This window comes from Sus scrofa, chromosome 9 (genome assembly GCF_000003025.6).
Source record: "Sus scrofa isolate TJ Tabasco breed Duroc chromosome 9, Sscrofa11.1, whole genome shotgun sequence".
In the NCBI taxonomy this organism is placed as follows: Eukaryota; Metazoa; Chordata; class Mammalia; order Artiodactyla; family Suidae; genus Sus; species Sus scrofa.
Window position 1 is genome coordinate 66,926,897 of NC_010451.4, and position 24,387 is coordinate 66,951,283.

The 24,387-nt window shown below is 45.0% G+C and overlaps 1 protein-coding gene across 12 annotated transcripts in view; it reads left to right on the plus strand.

Annotated features, from left to right (window-relative positions):
- The window catches only part of SRGAP2 (SLIT-ROBO Rho GTPase activating protein 2), a 279,254-nt gene that overhangs the window by 88,835 nt on the left and 166,032 nt on the right, over positions 1 to 24,387 (plus strand). For all 12 annotated transcript variants that reach the window (XR_002335789.1, XM_021063302.1, XM_021063294.1 and 9 more), the window contains exon 3: positions 21,587 to 21,779. Coding sequence is in view for 11 of the 12 variants with exons in the window: in XM_021063302.1 (XP_020918961.1) it covers positions 21,587 to 21,779 (193 nt within the window). In the remaining variant the exon portion in view is untranslated. The remainder of the gene's footprint in view (positions 1 to 21,586; positions 21,780 to 24,387) is intronic.

The following is a 24,387-nucleotide window of genomic DNA, read 5'->3' on the forward strand; positions in this document are numbered from 1 at the left end:
TGGCCTCTGGGCCTTTGCACATGCTGTTCCCTCTGGGCTGGAGTACTTTTCCTGCTTCTTCCTTTGGTTTACCCTGATTCTCCATGCCCTAGACCAGGCTAGGCTTGTCTACTGCATTTTCCTACTGTACCCTTTCTCCCGATTCTGGGCTCTTCACACTGCAATAACTTAGTCTTTCTCTGAGAGATTAGCTTCCTTGAAAAGGCAGGCTGAGGGTCAAGAGAAATGAAATTGGTTAAAATTCCTGGAATCTGACCAAAAAGACTTCTATATGAGACTAGCATTTTGCAACATTTTCAAATTTATGAACTCCTTTCAGAGTAAAATAATTTGCGAACCTCTTCAAGAATTTAAAAAACAATCTTGTTACTTTTTGAACTATGATAAAGAATTGAATTTAGGTAAAGTGTTTTCTTTTATATCAACATTATTGCAATTATAGTGTGCAGTTTATTTTAACATGGACTTAAAAATTTAATAGCCTCCATTATATATAAAGATAATTTTTCTCATTTAGCAAGTGATGTGCGCAATTTAATTTATTAAATAAATTATGAAAGAAGGCGTGTGATTTGTTAAAACACATTTGAAGATAAAAATATCGTGCTTAATTTGGGACCAACTTCATTAAAATGTGGTTGGAAATTTAGTGACTTGCTAATACATTTTTTAAAAATAAGGTGGAGTTCCGTTGTGGTTCAGCAGTTTAAGGATCTAGGGTTTTCACTGCTGTGGCTTTGTTACTACCGTAGCACGGGTTCAATCCCTGGCCCAGGAACTTCTGCATGCTTTGGCCTGGCCAAAAAAAGAGAGAGAGCAACTTGATTTCTTGACCTAATGTTTGGAATTTTTGTATTTTGGACTCTAAAAAAAAATGACTTAAGTGTCGTTTTAAAATTTTATTTCTAAATGCGGGATACCATCAATGGTTTTAACTACATATTTCCCACTGCTGCTTCCTTCATCATCACAAAAAGAGCAGAAGAGGTAGGTAACACTGGAGTTGAGCATGTAAAGGCAAGACACTGAAACCATGGCCTGGCTGCTCATACCTTGACGTTGCCATTGGGCCCCAGTGCTCAGTGACAGGGGAGTGGCCCTCTGATCTCCATTTTCCTCAGAGCCTCTTAGGAGTGGAGGAAGCAGTTCATTCCACTTACTGAATGACACTGCTGGCTGTTGCTGTGGGTTGGTTGGAGGGACAGGAACTTTTCCTGGGGGCATGTGTGTCACGGGCTCATGGGGGCCCTTTATCGTCTTCTCACTGGCCCCTGTGATTCTGTGACCCTGATTATTACATGTTCAGAAGTGTCTCGTTATTTGAAAGTGACGTTTTTATTTTCTATGTATGTATTACCTAAGACCATCACGCTGTAGTTTGCAGGATGCTAACAGACTCTGGCATCTAGATTATGGCAGCAATATTGAAAAAGTATTACAGTGGTAAGTGATAGTTAGGAAAACTGTGCCAATTTTCATCTCACTTGGGAGCCTTGCCTTTGTACTCGTTGGTCAGCCCTAGGCAGTTAAAACTTTGGTTCCAGTAAAGTTTCCTCCTAAAAAGTTTCATTAATTATGAAAAATACCCTGTGGGCATTACATTGTGAACTCTTTGGCGGCTCTCATAAATAATGGGGCAAAAACACTTGTCAAAATATAGCAGAGCTGATTAGATAATGCATCCCTCCTTTGATTTTTGCTTGGTTTTCTCTTTTAACATTTAAAGGAGTAGCTGTGGTTTGCTTATAAAATAGGAAAGGCTCATTAAAAAATCCAAGCAAAACTGAAAAGTACATAGAAGACTGCAATAAAATGCTGCAACTTCCATGACACCAAAAGAGATCTACATGCATTCATTCGATGAATATTCCTTGAGTGCTTTACTATGCATTTGGCGCTATGGCACCAGAGATCAGCAGGAAACAATGTGAAGTCCCTGCTGTCATGGGGCTTAAGTTCTGGTGGGAGAATAAGCTGATAAATAAACTCTTAAATAGATTTATAAGTGTCTTAAAGAAAAATAAAAGGGGCTAAGGGCATTGATAGTGTCAGGGGCTCTTTCAAATGGAATGGCCACAAAGGTTGCTCTGACAAGGCAACGTTTGGACAAAGAATTGAGTGGAGGGAACTACCCATATGAATGTGGGGAGAAGTATGCTTCAAGCCAAGGGAAAGCGTATGCAAAGGCCTTGGGGCAGGAGCATGCTTGGCATGTTCTGTGAACAGAGAGGCCGGTGTGACTGGAGACCAGCGAGTCAGGTGAACATAACAGAAAGACCAAGGGCTGGGCCAAAGTAAGGCTTTAGAAAGGTCCTACTGGGAACAACATCCAATCTCTTGGCATAGACCAGGATGGAAGATGGTATGAGAAAAAGGCTATATATATGTATGACTGGGTCACTATGCTGTACAGCAGAAATTGACACAACACTGCAATCAACTATACCCTAATAAAAAATAAAAATAAAAGCCATCAGCTTTTTTTCTCCAATGTGGAGCTGATGGAAGATGATGCGCAGGGACTAGACTGTAGGGGAGTGAGGGTGGTGGCCGCAGGATCAGTTAGGAAGCTGCCGCAGTAATTCAGAAGGAGACCAAACTGAGTCGGACTAAGCTGGGATTGGCAGAGGGAAGAAGTGGTTTAATTCTGGTTGAATTTTGAAGGTAGAGCGAAGAGGATTTGCACATGAATTGGAATGGAGAGAGAGAATAGAATCAGTGATAAGGTTCTTAAAGTTTGGGTCCTGGCAGGTAAATGGTGTTGCCAATACTGAGCCAGGGAACACGGGGAAGCGGGGTGGATGTCAAGAACTCAGGTTTGGGCATGTTAAGATCTAAGAGCCTGTGAGCCGTCCAAGAGGAAGTGTGCTCAGTTATAGGAGGCAGGGATTCGGGGAGAGGTCCAGACGGGAAATAGAAGTGTGGTGATCCACAAGCACCGAACTGGAAGAGATCAACTAGGAAGCAATAGAGATGGAAAAGAGGCCCTAGATTAAGCCCTGGGGTGTCAGCACTTGGAGGCTGGGAGAAGGGAGGAAGGTCCCATGGAAGAGATTGGGAATGTGTGTCCAAGGGTGTATCAGAGAGGGTGGCGTCCTGGAGCCAAGGAGTGATCCCCTCTTCCAGTCCCAGTGGCGGTGGAGTCAGCTGGGTCCAGAGAATCGGACGAGCTGGTCATGACTGCCCATCATGAGAGTGGAGAAAGCAAGAGCCTGGTTACAAGGGGCTAGAGAGGAAAAGGGAAGAGAGAACGTAGAGGCAGGGGAGGATGGACAACCACTCTGAGTTTTACTGTAAAGAGAAGAAAAAGGGGAGGGAGGGGAGATCAAGGAAACTGTGTTTGTTTTTTAATTCTACCACTGAATCACCCATGGAGATGCAAACTCTTGCATTTGGAGTGGATGGGCAATGAGATCCTGCTGGATAGCACAGGGAACTATAGTCGCTTGCGATGGAACATGATGGAGGATAATGTGAGAAAAAGAATCTGTGTGTGTGTGTGTGTGTGTGTGTGTGTGTGTGTGAGAGAGAGAGAGAGAGATGACTGGGTCACTTTGCTCTGCAGCAGAAATTGACAGAACATTGCAAATCACCTATAATAGAAAAAATAAAAATCTTTTAAAAATAAATAAGATGGGGAAAAATTAGCACATTCATTTGCTTATGGGAATGATCCGAGAGCGAGGGAAAATGCTGCTACAGAATGTGAGTGTGTAATTTCAGGAGCAAGGGCCTTGAGTGAGCAAGAAGGGGTGGGTTCTAGGGGGTGGATGGAAAGATTAACTAGGCTAGGAACTGCGACGGGGAGGGTGGGAGGGGAGGTGGAGGCGGTGGATTTGGTGATGGGCATGTGGACTTTCTCTTCCAGTGCTAACATTCTGCACCCAGAAGCAGAAGGGTGGCTGGTGAGAGTGGAATCATTTTATAAGCATGGCATTGTGCCATATGCACTTTTTATACAAACTTTTTTTTTTTTTTTTTTGCTTTTTAGGGCCGCACCTGCAGCATATGGAAATTCCCAGGCTAGGGGTCAAATTGGAGTTACAACTGCTGGCCTACACCACAGCCACAGCAACGTAGGATCTGAGCCGCATCTGCGACCTACACCACAGTTCACGGCTACACTGGATCCTTAACCCACCAAGTGAGGCCAGGGATCGAACCCCCAACCTCGTGGTTCCTAGTTGGATTCGTTTCTGCTGTGCCGCAGCGGGAACTCCTAAAAATACAAACAATTGAATTGAATTTTCTTTGACTTTAACAGAAGAAAAAGAAACTGAGGCGAAAGTAGAGAAACTGGTGAACTTCAGATGAATGTTTCTTCTCCACAAAAGCTCATAGTCCTATAAGTTCTGTCTAAGGTGCAGAAAGCGCTTATGAAAATCATTCGGAGGTGGAAGTCATTGCTAATATTTTTAACTACATTTTAAGCTCCATCTTCACTTTTTGACAGACTGGCTGCTTCCTTACCTAGAAATATTAGGAGATTCACATTCTTCACCTCCCTGGTACCTCTCTTTGCCACCTCCCAGTTTTTGCAGCTTATCTGGGTTTTGTTCCTTGACAGTGTTTCTGACATGTACATTCTGACCTGCATGCTCCCATTTTGGGGGTCTTGGTGTTGTACTACTGTCTGTCCTTTGACCACGGCTTCTTTGTTCCTGTGGTTTGGCTTTGATTAGTCTCCCGGGTGCAGGATTTCTGGCTCTCAGCAGGCACTCATGGGTCTATACAGGCTGAGATCTTTCAAGTTGGTGAATGTCTGAGCCTTCTCCCCATCTGAATGGTGAATCAGCTTGCCATAGTATTCTCGGGTCACCTTTGCTCTCCCTTAGAATCGTCTTAGACCCTGGCTTCATTGTCTTCAGGCCTCAAATGTTGCTGTGAAAAAATCTGGGACCACCTTGATTTCCCCCTCCCCCATTTTGTCAGATAATTTGCTTTTTCTCCACTGATTTTTTTTCTTTCTTTTTTTTTGGTCACATCCACAGCATGTGGAAATTCCCAGGCTAGGGATCAAACCCTTACCACAGCAGCAACCAGAGCTACAGCAGTGATGCTAGATCCTTAACCTGCTGAGCCACCAGGGAACTCCTCTCTATTGATTCTTTTTTTTTTTTTTTTTGTCTTTTCTAGGGCCATACCCATGGGATATGGAGGTTACCAGGCTAGGGGTCGAATTGGAGCTACACCTGCCAGCCTACACCTCAGCCACAGCAACTTGGGATCTGAGCCATGTCTGTGACCCACACACAGCTCATGGCAATGCCGGATCCTTAACCCACTGAGCAAGGCCAGGGATCGAACCCTCAACCTCATGGTTCCTAGTCGGATTCACGATGAGAACACCTCTCAATTGATTCTTAAATAATTCTTTCTTTGTCTTTGAAGTTCAGAAATTGAAACACCATGTGTCTTGATGTTGGTTATTTTATGTACTTTTCCTGGTGCATAGTCTCCCTTTTCTACTCACAGGTTTGTTTTTGGTTTTTTTTTTTTTTTTTTTGTCTTTTTAGGGCTGCACCCATGACATATGGAGGTTCCCAGGCTAGGGGTCAAATCGGAGCTGTGGCTGCTAGCCTATACCACAGCCACAGCAACCCGGGATCTGAGCTGCATCTGTGACCTACACCTCAGCCCACAGCAATGCCGGATCCTTAACCCACTGAGCAAGGCCGGGATCAAACCTGCACCCTCATGGATGCTCATCAGATTCGTTTCCATTGAACCACGATGGGAACTCCTACCCACAGATTTAATTTGCCCTTCATTTTAAGGAAATTGCTCTATATTAGATCTCTGTGTGTTTTTTCTGTTTTGTTTCTCTTCCTTTGCCTTTACTATGAGACTTTTAAGCCCCTTTTTAAAATATGCCATTAATCATATTATTTAAAAACCTTTAATTTCAAAAAATTTCAAATATGTATAAAACTAGAAGAGTGTTATGAAATCCTATGTACCCATCACCCTGCTTCAAAAATCCTCAGTTCACAGCCAGTCTTGTTTTATTTCTATCCCCTACTCCCTCCCACTCCCCTGCATCACTTTGAACCAAATACTAGACATTATTCATCCGTGAATATTTCAGTATTTATCTCTAGAAGATAAGGACTCCTTTTTTTTTTTCCCAACTCAACCATGAATGTTTTGCCTATTCTATTTACCATCTGCTTATTAACTGCATAATGCCATTGCTTTGCTGTGTTAGATCAGCACCTTCTTTGCTCTGAAGGTGCAATGGGTGACTTGACTTGCTGCACCTCAAAATCAGGAAGACGAAACTCAGCGGAGGAATTCTCCCTAATGCATAAGGATGGCACATTGACTTGGGCAATGGTAACAGAAGTTGCATGGACAGGATGTGTCCGTTGTTTCCTTGGTGCTCTCTGAATTTCTAGTGTTCACGTGAACTGTGGAGGCGCTGAGAGGAGGACCCAGCATGTAGAGTTTCTTTTCCAGCAAGAAGTGAAACTTAAGCCCTTTCTGACCGAATAATAATGATGAATAAGGAGCCGAGGGTTTGAAGACTCTGTTCTAGTTCTGCCTTTAGTGGTCATGTGGTTTATTCCAGAGCTTTTTAAACCTACAGGTTAAGATCTTCGACTAGGTCATGAAATCAAATTAATGGGACACAAACAACATTTTTAAAAATGTCAAAATATCAGAGTTTATGGCATATGTATTGTTTCATGAAATTTTGTTTCGTGTGTGTGTGTGTGTGTGTGTGTGTGTGTGTGTGTGTTGGCTGGTAAAAGTTAGGAAGCCACTACTTTATTCTATTCTATCACATACTGTACTTTCTTGTCTTATGTATTTAGCAAAAGCATATATAGTACTTGCAATACCAGGAACTATTCTAGTTACTTTACAAATATTAACTCATAAAAATGCTAAGAGGGATTTCCCTGGTGGCTCAGTGGGTTAAAGATCTGGCATTGTCACTGCTGTGGCTTGGGTCACTTCTGTGGTGTGGGTTCACTCCCTAGGCCAGAAACCTGTGCATGCCATGGGTATGGCCAAAAAAATAACCTCAAAAAACAAAAACAAAAAAACAAAAGAGGTGGGTACCATTATTAATGAACTTTTACACGTGGAAACATTGAAGCACAGAGAAGTTAAGTACTTTTCCCAGGGTCACACAGCTAGTAAGTAATGGAGCTGGCGTTTTGAGCCCAGGTAGTCTGTTTCCAGTTATAGACCATCTGTTTTCCACTTATTGACAAGGATCAATAGTGATCACAGGTGCCATTCATTAAATACTATTTAATTTTTAAAAAAGTATTTTTTGTGCCAAGGAAGCTCATAGAAAGTTGAGTGGAACTCAGATTTTGCTCTGCCACCTCTAGTTGATAGCTCTCTAGGTGGGCATGGACTTTTTGCTTATGTTTCCTTCAAGAAGAAGTGATATAAAGGTTTTTTCCCACTCCACTCCAACACAAATACTTAAACATTCAGAGATAAAGCAGTGAGAATGAGGACTTGTGTTGGAGAAGTTGGAGAAATTCAGGGATCTTTTTTGTTACCCAATCAGTATTGCCAACTTCATCCTAGAACTATGGGACTTCAGTATAAAAGGCAACCAAATGACTCCCTATTGCAGCTGAATTTTTAAAAATGTAGGAGAGTGGTTAAGAGCACGGATTTTGGAATTAAACACATCTAGATTTCGATCCTGTTGTGATCTGTAACTATCTGAGTGACTTCAGGCAGTTAATGAGCTCTCTCAACCTCGGTGGCCACCATCTGCGCAGTGGGAAGAATTATGGTTGACTTATAATGGAATCTGACTGGATACCCAGCATATAATAAACACTTTATCTGCATTATCTCTTCTACTCTTTATAACAATCCACTGGGGTGGCTGCTCTTACAAACTCCATTTTATAAGTAATGGAACAGACTTAGAGAGATTAAGTATCTTATTCAAGGATATACAGCTAGCATGTGGCAGAGCTAGAATTAAAGCCAGGTCTTTCCGAATGCAAAGTCTGTGCTGTTAACCACTCTGCTTTACTGCAAACTTATCCCACTGGGACTTTTCGAGGATTACGTAAGATAATATACTTTTATACGTGAATGTTGTCTCAACTTCCTATGAGTCACATAGAAAGTATTTAGTAAATGGCATCTGTGATCACTATTGATTGTATATGAAACACCTGCCCGTAGCTTTTGTAGAGACAGCTTACCTTTCCACGGAGGACAAAATGTAGCCAACTAAACCAGTTCTCATAACCAACCAAATCACTTCACAAATGCATTGAGTTCTTGAAATAGCATTAGCTCGTCTCCAGGCTTTACCAAGTGGCTACTTTCACTGGGGAATAAATTTCATCGAGGAAAAGATGATCTCTCCAGCATTTGGAACAGTGCCTGGCACATGGTAAGTGTCTTAGTCGGGTTCGCTAGGAAAAGAGAGCTCTTGAGGCAAAAGCTTGCGCTTGATTTGTGCGAGCCATCGCCAGGAAGCAGGAATGGGGGGAAAGGGAAGTGAGAAAAAGAGGTAAGGAGAGATCTAAGGGCTGCTTATAGGTTGCCCACAGCTTCAAGAGAGGCTGACTCTTTGGTTTTGTGGGACATCGTCAGAGAAAATATGTGAAACCACTACATCTCTGAACAGTCCGCTGGGGGAAGGAAGGGGAAGATTTCATTTGCCAGCTCCCATCTCCTATTAGTCAGGGTTGACATCATGGAGCTTCAACTTCCCTTATGCGTCTTCATAGCATGGCTGGTGACTGAGCAGATCCCTCCAAATCTCACGCCTTAGTGGCAGTAGGGAAACCCCGGGGTGGGACTGGAGAGACGTGCACAGGTACAAGGCGAGACACTGTCAGGCCAGCCCTCCCAACAACTGAAGGACGGGGACAGCCATTGCAACTGGAGCGGTATGGGCTGACCCAGCCCGCCAGCCAGACACTTGTATTCATCTTGAGTGATGTGTAGCCAACTCTCAACTGTGATAGGCTCTTTGCCAAGGTGAGCAAACTCTTTGCCCCACTATCATTAAGTAATTTGCAGTTACACCTTTGTGTAAGTGCAAAGATGTGCACCTTTGTATATCTTTTTTCATTCTCAGTCTACTTCCTGTCTCCTCTTTTGCTTTCCACCTAAATGGGGGTGGCCCCAGGCTTAGGTCTACTCTTTCATGCTACGTGCTTTCTTTAGGCAGCTGCATGCACTTTCTTTCTTTTCTGTCTTTTATTTTGTTTTATTTTATTTTTGTGTGTGTGCTTTTTAGGGCCGCACCAGCGGCATATGGAGGTTCCCAGGCTAGGGGTCGAATCGGAGCTACAGCTGCCGGCCTATGCCACAGCCACAGCAATGCCAGATCCCTAACCCACTGAGCGAAGCCAGGGGTCGAACCCTCAACCTCATGGTTCCTAGTCAGATTCATTTCCGCTGTACCATGACAGGAACGCCTTCTTTCCTTCTCTTTCTTTTTCTTTTTGTCTTTTCAGGGCTGCACACACAGTATTGGAAGTTCCCAGGCTAGGTATCGAATCAAAGCTGCAGCTGCTGGCCTGCCACACAGCCACAGCAACGCAGGATTCAAGCTGCATCTGCAGCCTACACCATAGCTCACGGCAAAGCTGGATCCTTTAACCCACTGAGCAAAGCCAGGGATCAAACCCGAGTCCACATGGATACTAGTCATGTTCGTTACTGCTGCACCGTAACAGGAACTCCTTGCATGTACTTTCATGGCTAACTCCATACTCCTGTCTAGCTGCTGATGGCTCACAGATGTCTTCTTCCAGACTTGACCTCTCCTAAGAACTCCAGACTGGAGAACAAAACTGCATTTTTCCAACAGGAAGTTCCCTTTAAAGTCCAGATGAATCTCATGACCCTCTATAGTCATCTTCGTTTGTCTCTTTTCCTGACAGCTCGTAGGGGCTTGGTTCAGACTGGTGGAACTCAACTTGTGCCAGTGCCATATCCCAAGCTGGGTCCTACACAAAATGAAGTCAGTCCTCCAGTGCCAGCTCTCTAGGGATTTAGGATCTGGTTTTTAATATTGATCTGGTTTATTTGCCATTTCGTTGTGCTGGAGCCTTGAGCAATGTAGTTTGCCACGGTCCATTACCACGGTGGACATGTTTAAATTGACATTTGGTCTTTTCAGGAGTGGATTGGTAGGGAAATCCTTGGGTTTTTGACTCTCCTTATGCTGCCCTTCTGCTTTTCAAGACTCTCCCCTTGCTTTGGCCAGTTTATAGAGCCCTTTGGACCTCTGTATCTGACCTGCTCGTAGAACTCGGGGGCTCTCTCTTGCCCGCTCTTTCTCTCCATCGTCTTCGGAGTAAACCTTCACATCACTGTGTTCTACTCACATATCCTCCTGAGCTGGATCAGCCCATTCCTGCCCCCTCATCTTTGAGGAGTCATCACAACCTTCTTCCTTCACTACCGTAACATCTCTACATCCTCAGACTAACTCAGGCCAACCCTGCTTTACATGGATGGCCTCTCTGAGCGTGGCCATGGCCTGGGAGCATGAATTTGGCCCTTAGCACACACAGTCCTATTCAGCTGAATACTTTTGCATTTAGCCTCCTTTTTTTCTCCCAATTGGGTTGTAAGCCCTTTGAAAGCAAGACAATGTCTTATATTTTCTCATGTGTTCTAATGATTTGCGGCTCAGATCTTGACACAAGTATTTGCTAGCCTTGATGATTGATGATTACGGTTCTTGGCAGTTGACTTCCACTTGACCTCCAGCAATGCATCAAGGGCATCAGACTAGGTGACATTTCCCAGAGGAGCTGTTGGTCCCCTCATACCAAATCTTTAGTTTGTAGTACAAGTTAAATTCTAGACTTTGGACCTTGGGAATTCTGTTTCTTAAACATCTCGGGCAAGGCCTTGGAGCTCAGATGACTACTTTGGCATGTGATGTGGCCAGCTTGTACATTTGGGAGCCTTTTGTCTTTGACTTTCTATTGAGTCACTTGAAAGAACTGAGGCGCCGGCCAAGAGCAATCCCGATGATTAAAGTTCCCTGAGATACTCCCCCTCACACCCTCTCTCATGCATATCAGCTTTACGAGGTTGCTTTCTGTGCCTTCACTTGGGGGCTCAAAAATGCATGAATGAATGTCCTTTGGAAACTCTTAAGGCCATTTTTCTCTTCCTCCTTCCCCCTGGCTAGTTTCTCTTTGTCTCCAAAGCTGCATGTGCTGTTTTTAGGTAGTGTGGAGTTAATGCAAGTGGAGGAAGGGTTCATTCTTTAATAAGGTAGAGGTGACTAACAAAGGGCAGACCGCTTTAGAGATGGTCAAACTTAAAGTGCGACAGAGAGGACTTAGTAGAAAGAAAGCCAAGAGGCCAGCAGCCCAGTTGCCCCCACTCCTCCTTCCTCCCACCAAGGTGAACCAAGGGGAAGGTCTTAGGTTTTGTTTTGTTTTGTTTTGTTTTTTGTCTTTTTAGGGCTGCATCCATGGCATATGGAGGTTCCCAGGCTAGGGATCGAATCAGAGCTGTAGCTGCTGGCCTACACCACAGCAATGCCAGATCTGAGCCGTGTCTGTGACCTACACCACAGCTCACAGCAACACCGGCTCCTTAACCCACTGAGCGAGGCCAGGGATCAAACCTGTGTCCTCATGGATGCTAGTCAGATTTGTTTCTGCTGAGCCACACTGGGATCTCCAGGTCTTACCTTTGAACCCAGTGATGGTTCTTACCCAGTTTACTCACCACTGTAGAGGGAGGGATAGCTTGGGCTCACTAGCTTTAGGATCACTGGCTTCAAAGTATGTATTATTCCTACTAATGATTGATGAGAGTTGGTATGTGCAAGGATTTTCCACTCCTGGAATTCTCCCACTCATTTTGACCTCTGTCTCCTTCAGCCTGGGTTGCTCATTCACTCTCACTCCATCTCTTCATTTAGGCCTTGGAATCCATCCAGCAGACCTCCTCCACTCTGATCTTCCTGCAACTCTGTTTTCATCCTGACACGAACTTTCACCGGCTCCATTTCTGGTCTCTTGAAATCCAAACTAGCCTGTTAGCTACTATATATAAAATAGATAATCTGGAGGTCCCATTGTGCCTCAGCAGTTAACGAATCCGGCTAGCATCCATGAGAACACGGGTCTGATCCCTGGCCTTGCTCAGTGGGTTGAGGATCCAGCTTTGCCATGAGCTGCGGTGTAGGTCACAGATGCGGCATTGCTGTGGCTGTGGTGTAGGCTGACGACTTCAGCTCCAATTCAACCCCTAGCCTAGGAACTGGGAACCTCCATATGCCACGGGTGCAGCCCTAAAAAATATATATATACATATGTACATGTATAATAGATAATCAATAAGGACCTACTGTCTAGCACAGGGAATTCTACTATATTCTGTAATAACCTAATGAGAAAAGAATATGAGGAGTTCCCAATGTGGCTCAGAGGGTTAAGGACCTGACATTGTCTCTGTGAGGATCTCTGGCCTCACTCAGTGGGTTAAGGCTCCAGCCTTGCCATACCTGCAGTGTAGGTCATGGATGCAGCTCAGATTTGGTGTTGCCGTGGCTGTGGTATAGGCTTCAGCTGCAGCTCCAGTTCAACCCCTGGCCTGGGAACTTCCGTATGCCTCAGGTGCAGCCCTAAAAAAAAAAAAAAGAATCTGAGTGTACATGTACACGTATAATTTAGTCACTTTGCTGTACACAAATTGTAAATCAAACAAAAGTCCTCATTCTCACTGCCCGACCTCTGAATGTTGAAGTTTTTGTGTTGGGCTGGAGTGGAAAAACAGCTTTATATCATTTCCTCTCATTTTCTTTCTTTATCTCCTTCTTTCCACAAATTTGGAGGTGTACTGTATGCCACGTATTTAGGAGTAAGTTGGTGACCCAAACAAATAATTTCTTCTTCTTAAGGAGTTTCATCTTTCTCAAGAAAGCTTACTTTAGCAATGATAGTCCCCACTGCTCTGAATCCTTAAGCTTTCACTTGTATTTGTTCTTAATTTCATTCTTACAGCATACTATGACAGGAAATTTTATATATATTTGTATCTTGCATAAATAGGTAATATATAAACAATTATATATTTTGAAAATATATATTATATTGTATATAATATATAAATATATTTTTAATTTATAAATCTCTATTTTGAAAATATATATTTTGATCACGTTTTCACAATTAGATGGTCAGTTCCTTGAGAACAGGGACCTTCATCCTTCTGAATACTTGAGAATCTGCCACGCCATCCACTCAGACGCCTTCATTTGCAACGGACCAGAAACCCAAAGCAAACTATTTTAGGCAAACACTGAATCAGTTGGTTTGTGTGATAGAAAGGGCCAGGGATAGGGCTGGCATCTGGCCATGACTTGATTCGGGGGCTCAAATTTCCTTGTCCCATGTCTTGGTTCTGCTTCCTCCAGGTGAGCTTGATGCTCAGACAGGCTTTGTACTCATGGTGGTGAGATGGCTGCACAGCCTCAGACTGACATTGTTCCCAGGTCTTGTAGCTCCTAAACAGGGCCCGGAGGTAACCGCCTTTGGAGAGGCCAGAGGTGACATCTGCTTTATGAAAAAAGCACAGGGACCAAGAGTGAGGGAGGATATGGATGCAAGGAAGGGAAAAAAATAACGATAAGTTATATCACATCCACATATTTGGGAAGCTTGGTAGCTATTTGTTGGTTGGTTGCTTGGATCAACTCACGTTTGTTTCTCTGTTGTAATCAGCAGAGTGAAGTAACAAGGAAAAAGGCCATCAATCACACTCTTTGAGGGAAAATATTTGCTGTTTTCCAGTTTACTAGGAGTGGTGTGATGGCTTTTTTTTTTTTTTTTTTTTTTGGCATGCTGACTCCTCAGAGATAAGTAATGATGTCGGTCACTGAAAGACATGGTATAGCAGATGGATTGAGGGTGACACGTGCCTCATTTCTCTCTGCTCTCACGACACCGTGTGCGTACCTCATTTATTTGTATTCTTAGTTCATCTGGTTTGTTATAGTTTTTTCGCTTGTTTCTTCCTGACCACTCTGCTGACTTTGACAGAGGACTTTTGTCTCTGTCCTCTCAGAGCACCTGGAAGGGGCTCAAATAAATATTTGCAGTAAGAGTAAGTAAGAAAGAACTTTGGCTTAGGAACCCAGTGACCTGGATTCCAGGCCCCGATCTGCAGCTAAAGGGCTGTCTGACCTCCAGCAATTCCTTTCCCTTCTCCGGGCTTTGTGCCTCCCATCTGTCCCATAACCAAGTTGTAAAGGCCCTCCTGTTCCTGAGTTTCTAGAAAGGCAAACCCGCAGGTCAAGAGCAAGACTTGGCAAGCCATTCTAGCATTTTGTTTCCTGGGGGACAGTTTTGAGAGGAGCTGATTACTGTGGCGATAAGAGGTCTTGGTAAGAGATATGGAAGGTGGAGCCTGGTGAAAGACTCGATTGTCTTCTTATATAACACTCGCTGGAAAGGTACGAGGAAGGAATATTCCTGAGATGGCAGAGGTGACGTCATGTGTTTGTGAAAGGCTAAAAGCAGGTGAGGCAGATTTTGTGGAAAAAGACTGGCAGTCGGGCCCGGCTCCCAGTGGGGGAGCACGGGGGCCTGATCTCCTGCTCCACGGGCGCTGAACAGAACCTGTGGGAGTGACAGCTCTTGTCCCCTACGTGCCAACGCATCAAGAAGGGAAGGACATACCTGCGTCACTCTCCTGAAAAACTGCGTCTTTCCCGGCCTGCCCTCCCACCCTCACTCTCTCCTCAGAAATGTGGGATTCGTATGACTTAGAGAAAATTCCAGAAGAAGGAGATGAATTTTGAAAAAGGGAAAGGAGAGGGCTAATTGCTTTGGGTTGGAAGCACTAAGCTGAGCAAATTCCCCTAGTACTCTGCTGACTGATGAATTCCCTGGGTGTTCTCTGAGGTAAGGACAGTTTTCCGAGGATTATGTCACCTGCATTGGCAGGTGTTATATAATTTAGAGTCTCCATGATTGTTGCTGTGGCAGGGCCTTACTGTTTCTGTTAAATGATCGGTATCCTGTTAGGTCTAGTTTTTCTTTGAATTTCATCCATTTTGTGACCCTTCAGCATCTTTCTAAAAAGAAAATGAGCCTCCTTCTAACTCCCAGGACCGGTGTAGTTAGGCTCTCACCTGTGGCTAAGCATGGACAAGGAGTCAGCACGTCCTACGGGGGGGGCTTTTCTGGATGTGTCTGCTGATCCTGGATTTGAACTCATGCATAAAAACAGTCCTTGCCAGGTTTGGATGGGACACCCTTCGGAAACGATGGAATGGTGATCTGCCGGTGGAGTTCAATGTCGTGGCCAAGCTTTGCTGTCCTAAGGGACAGCTTCTAAAATTTGCTTTGTTCCCATCGTGGCGCAGCAGAAATGAATCCGACTAGGAACCATGAGGTTGCGGGTTCGATCCCTGGCTTTGCTCAGTGGGTTAAGGATCTGGCATTGCCATGAGCTGTGGTGTAGGTCACAGACGTGGCTCAGATCTGGCGTTGCTGTGGCTGTGGTGTAGGCCGGTAGCTGTAGCTCCAATTCGACTCCTAGCCTGGGAACCTCCATATGCCACAGGTGTGGCCCTAAAAAGCAAAAAAAAAAAAAGTTTGCTTTAAGAATATTCAGTGCAGAACTGAAATTCAGCCCATACAAGTGGAGAAATGGAAACCAAGAATTCCTTCCTCCTTTTGGTGCCTGTTTGTTGGGCCATTTTCCCTTGAGCTGACAGGAAGGTGCTCAACAGGACATGCTGTTTTGCTGGGATTAAATTTTTTTAATGAGATATCACTCACATACCATAAAATTTACCCCTTTAAAGTGTACAATTTTGGGTTCTTTCCTTTCTTTCTTTCTTTTCTTTTCTTTTTAGTAGTCTCAAGATTGTGCACTATCACCAGGATCTAGTTCCAGAACTGTAGGGTTCAATTTTGACTCAACTCTTTGAATGAAATACTAATCAAAGGTCAACTCTGATTTTCAGGAAACTTGTTCTAAAACGTGGGCCCCTTTTTCAAGGGAAGCTGTAGTTTTTATTCACATCATTTTTTATAAACAGGAGGAGTCAGATGACATTGAAATTTTCTCAGTATTTTTGCTTGATCTCTTTTGCCTGTTGCTGATAAGTTCAAAATATTTGGTCTTTCGGTGGGGGCTTATTACCTGACTGTGTTATGATAAAGAATATTTGAAGCAGGAGTTCCCTTCGTGGCTCAGTGGAAACGAATCCGACTAGGAACCATGAGGTTGCAGGTTCGATCCCTGGCCTCGCTCAGTGGGTTAAGGATCCGGCACTGCCATGACCGTGGTGTATAGGTCACAGACCTGGATCGGATCTGGCATTGCTGTGCTTGTGGCAAAGGCTGGCAGCTACAGCTCCGATTAGACCCCTAGCCTGGGAACCTCCATATGCCGCGGGTGCGGCCCTAAAACAGACAAAAAGACCAAAAAAAAAAAAAAAAAAAAAAAGAATATTTGAAGCAAAAGCAATAAGACTGTCTTGCTTTCTTTTCCCTCCTCTTCTTGTCAAGTCATGCTTCTTGAGGGCAGGGCTTGGGCCTGTTTTGTCCTCTGTCACCAATACCTAGCACAGGGTCTGTCCTACAGTAGGGCCTCAGTAAAGATTTGCTGCATAAATGGGCTGTATGAGGTGCCTGGGGAGCTCATTTTTGACTTGCATCCCTCCAGGTAGTTCATGGCGACCTTTGTACTTGGGCTTTCTAGATGGCCAGGGAATTCATTTGTAGTCCTGAGATGCAGCTGCTTTAGAAAAAGAGACCTTGACTTCTTCCAGGGAAGTTCTAGGGACAGAACCTACAAAGACCCCATCATCCACAGCTCCCAGAAACTCTTGTCCAACTATAAACTGGATTTGCAAAGGCTTCTTGAATCGGCGTGCTAGAGCCCAGTGTGGGTGGCGTGAGTGTGTGTCTTTGAGTGTACACACGTGTGCATGTGCATACTTGGCCTAAGCACGCTGGAACTGTGTGGATGGAACTGTGAGGATTCCTCCATTGTTTTATAAATCGCCCCTTTCTTCTTTCTACCCTCATAGTTTATTGGTAAGCCAGAGTGCACAGGGGCCTCCAGCCTGGGCACATGGCCCAGGCATGCTGGCATTCAGTGGCCTATTGTTTCCTGCCCCTTGTATGCAGGGCCAGAGGACTGGGGCTGGCACAGCTGCCTTCTTGGGGACCATTGTTTGTCTTTGCAACAGCAGTGGTGGCAAAAGCCTGAAGCAGCACATTTTGCCCCGGACAGAGCACCCATTCTGTCTTGGAGCTGCAGGCCTGGAGATGGGGGTGGTCGGACTCTCCGTTCCGTGCATGGGCTCTGAGGGTATGAGGGTGGGAGCTGGGGTGGCTTCTTCCAGGCAGGTTGTGGGGGAGGGGAGACGCTCTGTGTGTTGCATCACACAGTAACCAGAGTGGCAGGTGGTATCTGTGAGCAGAACCTCTCCTTCTTCTGCATCCGGGTGGGGATGGTGCAGTCTCACTTCCTTCAAAGCCGCCCTGTGGAGTAGATCTAGGAAGCAGGAAGGGTTCCCGCCTGGTTGTGGACTCGTTGAAACATGGGCAGCTAAATGAGTCACCGGGCTGCTCCAAACTTGACTCTGGGGGCCTGAGTCACCACCCCAGCTGGAAGGTGGGGAAGGGGACATTCCAAGGGTGGGAGCCAGAAAACTATGAGCTCCCCAGAAAGACGCCGGAGACTCCAAACTCTTGCTCCATTTCTCCTGTTGCCCTGCCCCACTGTCAACCTCTTTGACAAGTCAAGGGAAACCTTAATTTGGCTTCAGCACCTCTTGCACCAAATTGTGTGACCCTTTTGGTAAGTTACTTAGCGAGTCATGCTTCAGTTTTCTCATCTGTGCACCCAGGATAATTGGGGACACCTTAGAGGCTTGTTGTAAAGATGAAATGAGATGATGTGTATAAAGGCCCATCAAGGAGTTCCTGCTGGGGCACAACAGGATCAGCGCTCTCTTTGGAGCACTGGGACGTACGTTCAATCCCCAGCGCTGCAATGTGGGTTGAGGATTCAGCATTGCTGCAGCTGTGGCTTTGGTTGCACCTGCGGCTCAGATCTGATATCTGGCCAGGGAACTCCATCTGCCAAGGGGTGGCCAAAAAAGAGAAAAAATAAATAAATGCATATGTAATTAAAGGCCCATGAAAGGTGCTCAGTAAACGGAGGCTCCCCTTCTTTCCTTCCGGGGCCCAGAGGGGATGCCTGAGGGCGGGGTCCGTTCTGGTAATGCCGCCCATTCGTTGAGACATCTGAGGAGGTCGGGATGCAATTCTGTGCAGGCTGGATGTACATGGGGCCTTCTTAGATTAATTCACTTATCTTAAAAGCCTCCTAGGAATTGCTTATGCCTCAGATAGGACAGCCCTCGGGTGGCTTCATGGCTGTCGTGGGAGTTTGCTTAGCCTCCTCTTCTTTGGGCAAAGGTGGACATCAACTCTCCTAAAGCATTCCCTTCTCTGCTCCCCTGGTTAGGGAGTTTATTGAGGCAAAGTCTTACATTAATTACAAGTGACTCAGGGAGGGCTGACAGCCCCTTTGCCTGTCCACATCCTCTTGTACATCTGTTACTGACTAGGTACCTGGAAAGCCTTGTCACCCCAGACACCCTGATTCTTATTTAATGGACAAGTTGTAAGGAGTATCAGTGAGCCTTGTGAATGGCCTCTCCTCCCAGCCTGCCCACCCAGTGGCTACTCTTGCCAGCTACTCCCTCTGTCTATCAAAGATAGAAGTGGGACAGGGAGTTCCCACTGTGGTTCAGTGGGTTAAGAACCTGACTAGTATCCATGAGGATGCAGGTTCGACTTCTGGCCTCACTCGGTGGGTTAAGGATACGGCGTTGCCACAAGCTGCAGTATAGATCTCAGATGAGGCTTGGATCTAGCGTTGCTGGGGGCGGGGGGATGTCGGCCGGCAGCTATGGCTCCAATTTGACCCCTAGCCTGGGAACTTCCATATGCTGCGGGCTGGGCCCTAAAAAGACCCCAAAAAATAAATAAATAAAAGAGATAAAAGTGGGGCGGATGCCTTCTGGAGGAGGCGTCTCGACAAGGGCTGTTGCCTTTAAGAGGCCCAGAAATCCCTGGCAAGAGCCAGATGCCTGACATGCCCTCTGCAGATCTTTCCCCCTACACCCTTGTAATCAGACTCCAAAAAAACAGAGAACAAGAGAGCTTTGATGAGTGATGAGGTAGGCGGCTTTTCTGCTCAGCCTTCTGTCTGCTTGAAACAATCCTCCGGTGCTCAGTTTCAGTTCAGGTGAGGTCACCCCAGGCCTGGTTGGCATTGATGGTTGGCCCGGGGGAGGCAGGGGGACGAAGAAGGGGAGAACTACATTTACAGATCACCTGAGATCACCCCCAAAGGACCAGAGGTGGTACATCCTGATATCTGTAAAAAGAAAGAGACAAAAATAAAGACCGGTGTGGATGATGGACCCCCAGCTACTCCAAGGCAAGAGTAAATGCACTATGTACCCATCCCTTTTGCTTCATAGAAGGAGTGGTTGGCAGACTTTTCCACATCATAGCTCCATTCCTGGATTCACGTCTAATTTATCCACAGCTCAGAAGAAAACTCTGGATTCTGAGAATTCCTGTTGTGTGTGGATTACGAACCCAACTAATTAGTATCCATGAGGATGTGGGTTTGATCCTTGGCTTCGTTTAGTGGGTTAAGGATACGGCATTGCCATGAGCTGTGGTATAGATTGCAGATGAGGCTTGGATCTGGCGTTGCTATGGCTGTGGTGTAGGCTGGCAGCTGCAACTCCAATTCAACCTCTAGCCTGGGAACTTCCATACGCCGCAGGTGCAGCCATAAAGGGAAAAAAAAAAAAATCCTACACCCCCACCCCATGCATTTCTGAGCATAGACAGAAAGCATTGTTACAGTTCTGTTACTGGGGAATGAATTTGGTGCGTGCATAAGGAAAGGCATAATAATACAGGTGCTCTTTTTCCCTGGCAGTGGAGTCACTGTCACTTCCTATGACATTGGAGCTGAGCAGGCTTCTGGGGGGAAGGAGATGAAAGAAATGACTCCATTGTGACTCAGATGGAGATTGGGACATAACCTCAGGAAGATATGCATTGCAGGCCTTCCCTGAGCTGAAAAGCAGCCTGGCTTTGACAAGCTGCTTCCTGCAGGTGCCAGGTCTCTTGTCAGGAACAAATGCACTATTGCATTTGAGGCAGATCTGGTTGTATCTGGAGTGGCCACTGCTGCATTTCCAGAGAGGGTGCTTGCTAGTCCGGTATGAGGATGCTGGCCAGCCAGAAAGCTGCTGCGCTAGAGTAACTTCACCAGAAATACTTCCAGCTTTGACACAGCAGAAGCTCTGAGCATCCGTGAGGATGAAGCAGCAGAGATATGAGTGATATTTGCTGGTGAAACTATCAGCTTCTTGAAGACTGATTTACATTCAATGATATTGGAATGGAATCTGATTGACGGTGAATGGTTTGCTTGCCTAGAAGTTGGGGGGGGGGCTTGTTTCATAGTTAATTGCCACTGCCCTTCTATCTCCATTAAAATATCCCGACTCCTCCCCCTACTTAATGACATTGCAGAAAAACATTTTGAAATAATGGGAGAAAGTTTAAAGAGTTGGAGTTTGAGGAGTTCCTGTCATGGCGCAGCAGAAATAAATCTGACTAGAATCCATGAGGATGCAAGTTCTATCCCTGGCCTTGCTTAGTGGGTTAGGGATCCAGCATTGCCGTGAGCTGTGTTGTAGTTTACAGACTCGGCTAGGATCCTGAGTGGCTGTGGCTGTGGCTGTGGCCGGCAGCTGCAGCTACGAATCAACCCCTAGCCTCAGAACTTCCATATGCCACGGGTGCAGCCCTAAAAAAAAAGCAAAAAAAACAAAAACAAAAAACGGTTGGAGTTTGGGCCCTTAAGTCACGCTGTGTGGGTTTGAATCCCAGCTCCACCACCTAATAGCTTGACTTCCTCAAGAGTCGGTTTTCTCATCTTTAAATTAGGGATAAAAATAGTACCTACCTACTAGGATGAGAGAATTCATTAGGCGCCCTGCCAGAGGACAGCCCCGATTCTGACACTGCGTTGGAAAAGGAGCAGTCAGTTGCTTCTTAAGTGGTAGCTCTGAATATGATTATATCTGATAAGCAGCTTCTCTTAAATGATTTATTTTTTAATTTTTTTTAAATTTTATGAGAGTATAGTTGGCTTACAGTGTTGTGTTAGTTTCAGGTGTACAGCAAAGAGATTCAGTTATACATATATGTATTTCCATTCTTTTTCAGATGCATTTCCCATACAAGTTATTTCAGAATATTGAGTAGAGTTCCCTGTGCTATATACAGTATCTTTTAAATGATTTAGCTGATCCATGGTGTCATTGTTCTCCAAGGGTCTGAAAAGAGTTGGTGAGTTTTTGGTGATGCTTCCCATCACATGGCCAGTATGGGCTTGCTTTTTGCCTTTTTTTTTTTTTTTTTTTTAATTAAAAGCTTTACGTTTCGCAGAGATCAGGGAACAACTAAATGGACGGGGTCAAGGTTGGCGTTCTGGTTTTTTCCAGGGATCTCTGTCTGACTGCCTCACCTGGCTTTTATTGCAGAGATCCGCGCTCAGCTCACAGAGCAGATGAAATGCCTGGACCAGCAGTGTGAGCTCCGGGTGCAGCTGTTGCAGGACCTCCAGGACTTCTTCCGGAAGAAGGCTGAGATCGAGATGGACTACTCCCGCAACCTGGAAAAGCTGGCAGAGCGCTTCCTGGCCAAGACGAGAAGCACCAAGGACCAGCAGTTCAAGTAGGGACCTTGGGAATGGGGTCCAGGATGGAGGGAGGCAACTGTATTCATGAAACGGGTGACCTAGTGACCTCACATTGGCTGAGGGTTGGGAGACCTCAAGAGCTTCTCTTTTTCCAGATCTGTCTTACGTGCCGTTTGACATCCTGGAGAGATCGAAATAGATGATAAACCATGCTTATAAAATCATCAAACAGCTTGATAGCTCTTCCTATGTGCCAAGCATGGTTCTAAGGGCTTTTACATTTATGTTAATTCAACCTTCACAACTCCATATTTAGTTCTTCTTTTATTGCCAGCTAACAGATGAGGAAACTGGGTCATCAAGAAATTGATCAAGATACCTCTCTCTCTCTTTCACTCACAAACCACACACCCCTAGTAAATAAATACTTTCTCCCCTCTCTCTCACTCACAACTCACACACACCCCTGGTAAATAAATAACAGAGCTGGGATTCAAACCCAGGCAGTCTGGCTCCAGAGTCTGAGTTCTTAACCATTTCATCCACCTGTCTCTAACGGGCAGAAATGATGCTGCAGCCCTTCTTCTAAGTTGCTGCACAGACAGTAGCTGAGCTCTCTTCCTTCCACATTTACAATATTTTATACGACTGGCCCCTTCACTCTATTCTCACTGCCATTGCCCTGGTTTAGCTCATCATCATCTCTGCCTGAATGATTTGAGTACTTGCTGTGTCATCGATAGCAGAAGTTTTCAATCCTGGCTGCACATTAGAATTCCCTGGAGAACATTTTTTCAAATGCTGAAATCTGGGCCCCACTCCAGATCAATTAAATCCGAATCTCTGGGAATAAGGCCTGGGTAAAATTGTGGTGTAAAAGCTTCCCAGATGATTCTAACAATCAGCATTGGGGACCACAGTCCCCAGCTTCTCCCCAGTCCAGTCTGCCTGGTGCACTGTTATCAGGTGTCATCTTCCTGGAACACACTGGGGATCGGGCAGCTTCTCTGTGCAGTGGCTCCCCGCTGTCTGTATTCTTGATACTCAAGATGTGTTCTCCCAAGATCAGCACAGCCTGGGTGCTGGAAAGGCAAAATCCCAGGTCCCATCCCCAGATCAGCTGTGACAAGATCCCCAGGTGATTTGTGTGCACAGTTAAGTCTGAGAGGTGCTGCGCTATTCACAACACTGTGCACCCCCTTGGCTTGGTCTTCAAGCCCCTCTACATCTGGCTTGACTAGCTTTCCAACCTTATTTCCTGTTTCTGCTCCACTATACCATAGCCAAACAGAACAGCAACTCCACTGGGTCTTTGGTTAAACTGTTATTTGAACTGAAGGTGTCCATTCTTCACGTCTGCATGTCGAAGCAATAGTCATCTTTTAATGCATATTGCAAGTTGTTTCAAGAAACTTTTCCTATTCTCCCAGAAGAATAGTCTCCCTCTTATAGCATTTTTGTTGTTCTTGTTCTTTGTTATTATTATTATTTTTGTCTTTTGTCTTTTTGGGGCCACACCTGCAGCATATGGGGGTTCCCAGGCAAGGGGTCAAATCGGAGCTGTAGCTACTGGCCTACACCACAGCCATAGCAACACCAGGGGATCTGACCTACAACACGGCTCACGGCAACGCTGGATCCTTAACCCACTGAGCAAGGCCAGGGATCGAACCTGTGTCCTTATGGATGCTCGTCAGATTCGTTTCCGCTGAGCCACGCTGGGAACTCCTGTTGTTGTTTTTATTAGGATATCCAGCAGTGTCTGCCTTATATGACCCTCCCTGTGCTTTTCCGATTTATCTTCAGTCTCCCACAGTGCCTAATGTAATAGCTAATGCATGCTCCCATTGGATAATACATCCAGTGTTATTGGATGAGTAAACAAATGAGTGAATTTGAGAATTAACGCCAAGTGTATCTTACTTCCCTCTATTTTCTGTTTTTGTTTACGTCCTAATAACTTGGGACACAATTTTATTTTTACAAGCCATCTCTGAGCAATGAATATGGAGGCTCAGATTAAGGAGAACATATGACACTTTCAGTAGAAGCCAGAATGAGAATTTCTTCCAGATGTTTTGTCCTCAGAGTCCCTTATCTTTTCCAAGTCCTGTTCTCTTTATGATAAGCAATCCTGAGAGAATAAAATGTTATTTTAGTATGTGATAAATGAAGGTTTGGGGAAGGAATTATTTGCTTTAGAAAACTGATTCAAAGTTGGATTTATTCTCTTGATAAACTCCTCCTAAGTTTAAAATAGCATTTGATTTTTCAGTACTATAATATATTCTTAGCTTAAGGATATATTTGCTATAAATTAAGGTAGAGATATGCTAAACTGCCCTGATCAAGATGACCTACAAGAAACAGGGTATTTTCTCCAAGGCTGGAAGAACTGATTTCCCTTCTGATAAAGCTGGTACCTGACTTCCTTTGCCCCAAACAGCCAGTGAGTGTTTATTGAGAGCCAGCGATGTGCTCCGTGTTGTACAAACACCAGAAGATACGAGGCACGTTTATTGTGTGTATTCATAGGGGGCCATATCTGGTGGGAGAGAAAAGATTGTTAATATAGGAAGCAATTAGAGAATAAAGACACTAATGGCCTCATTAAGAGATCATTGGTTTTCTGTAGACTATCGA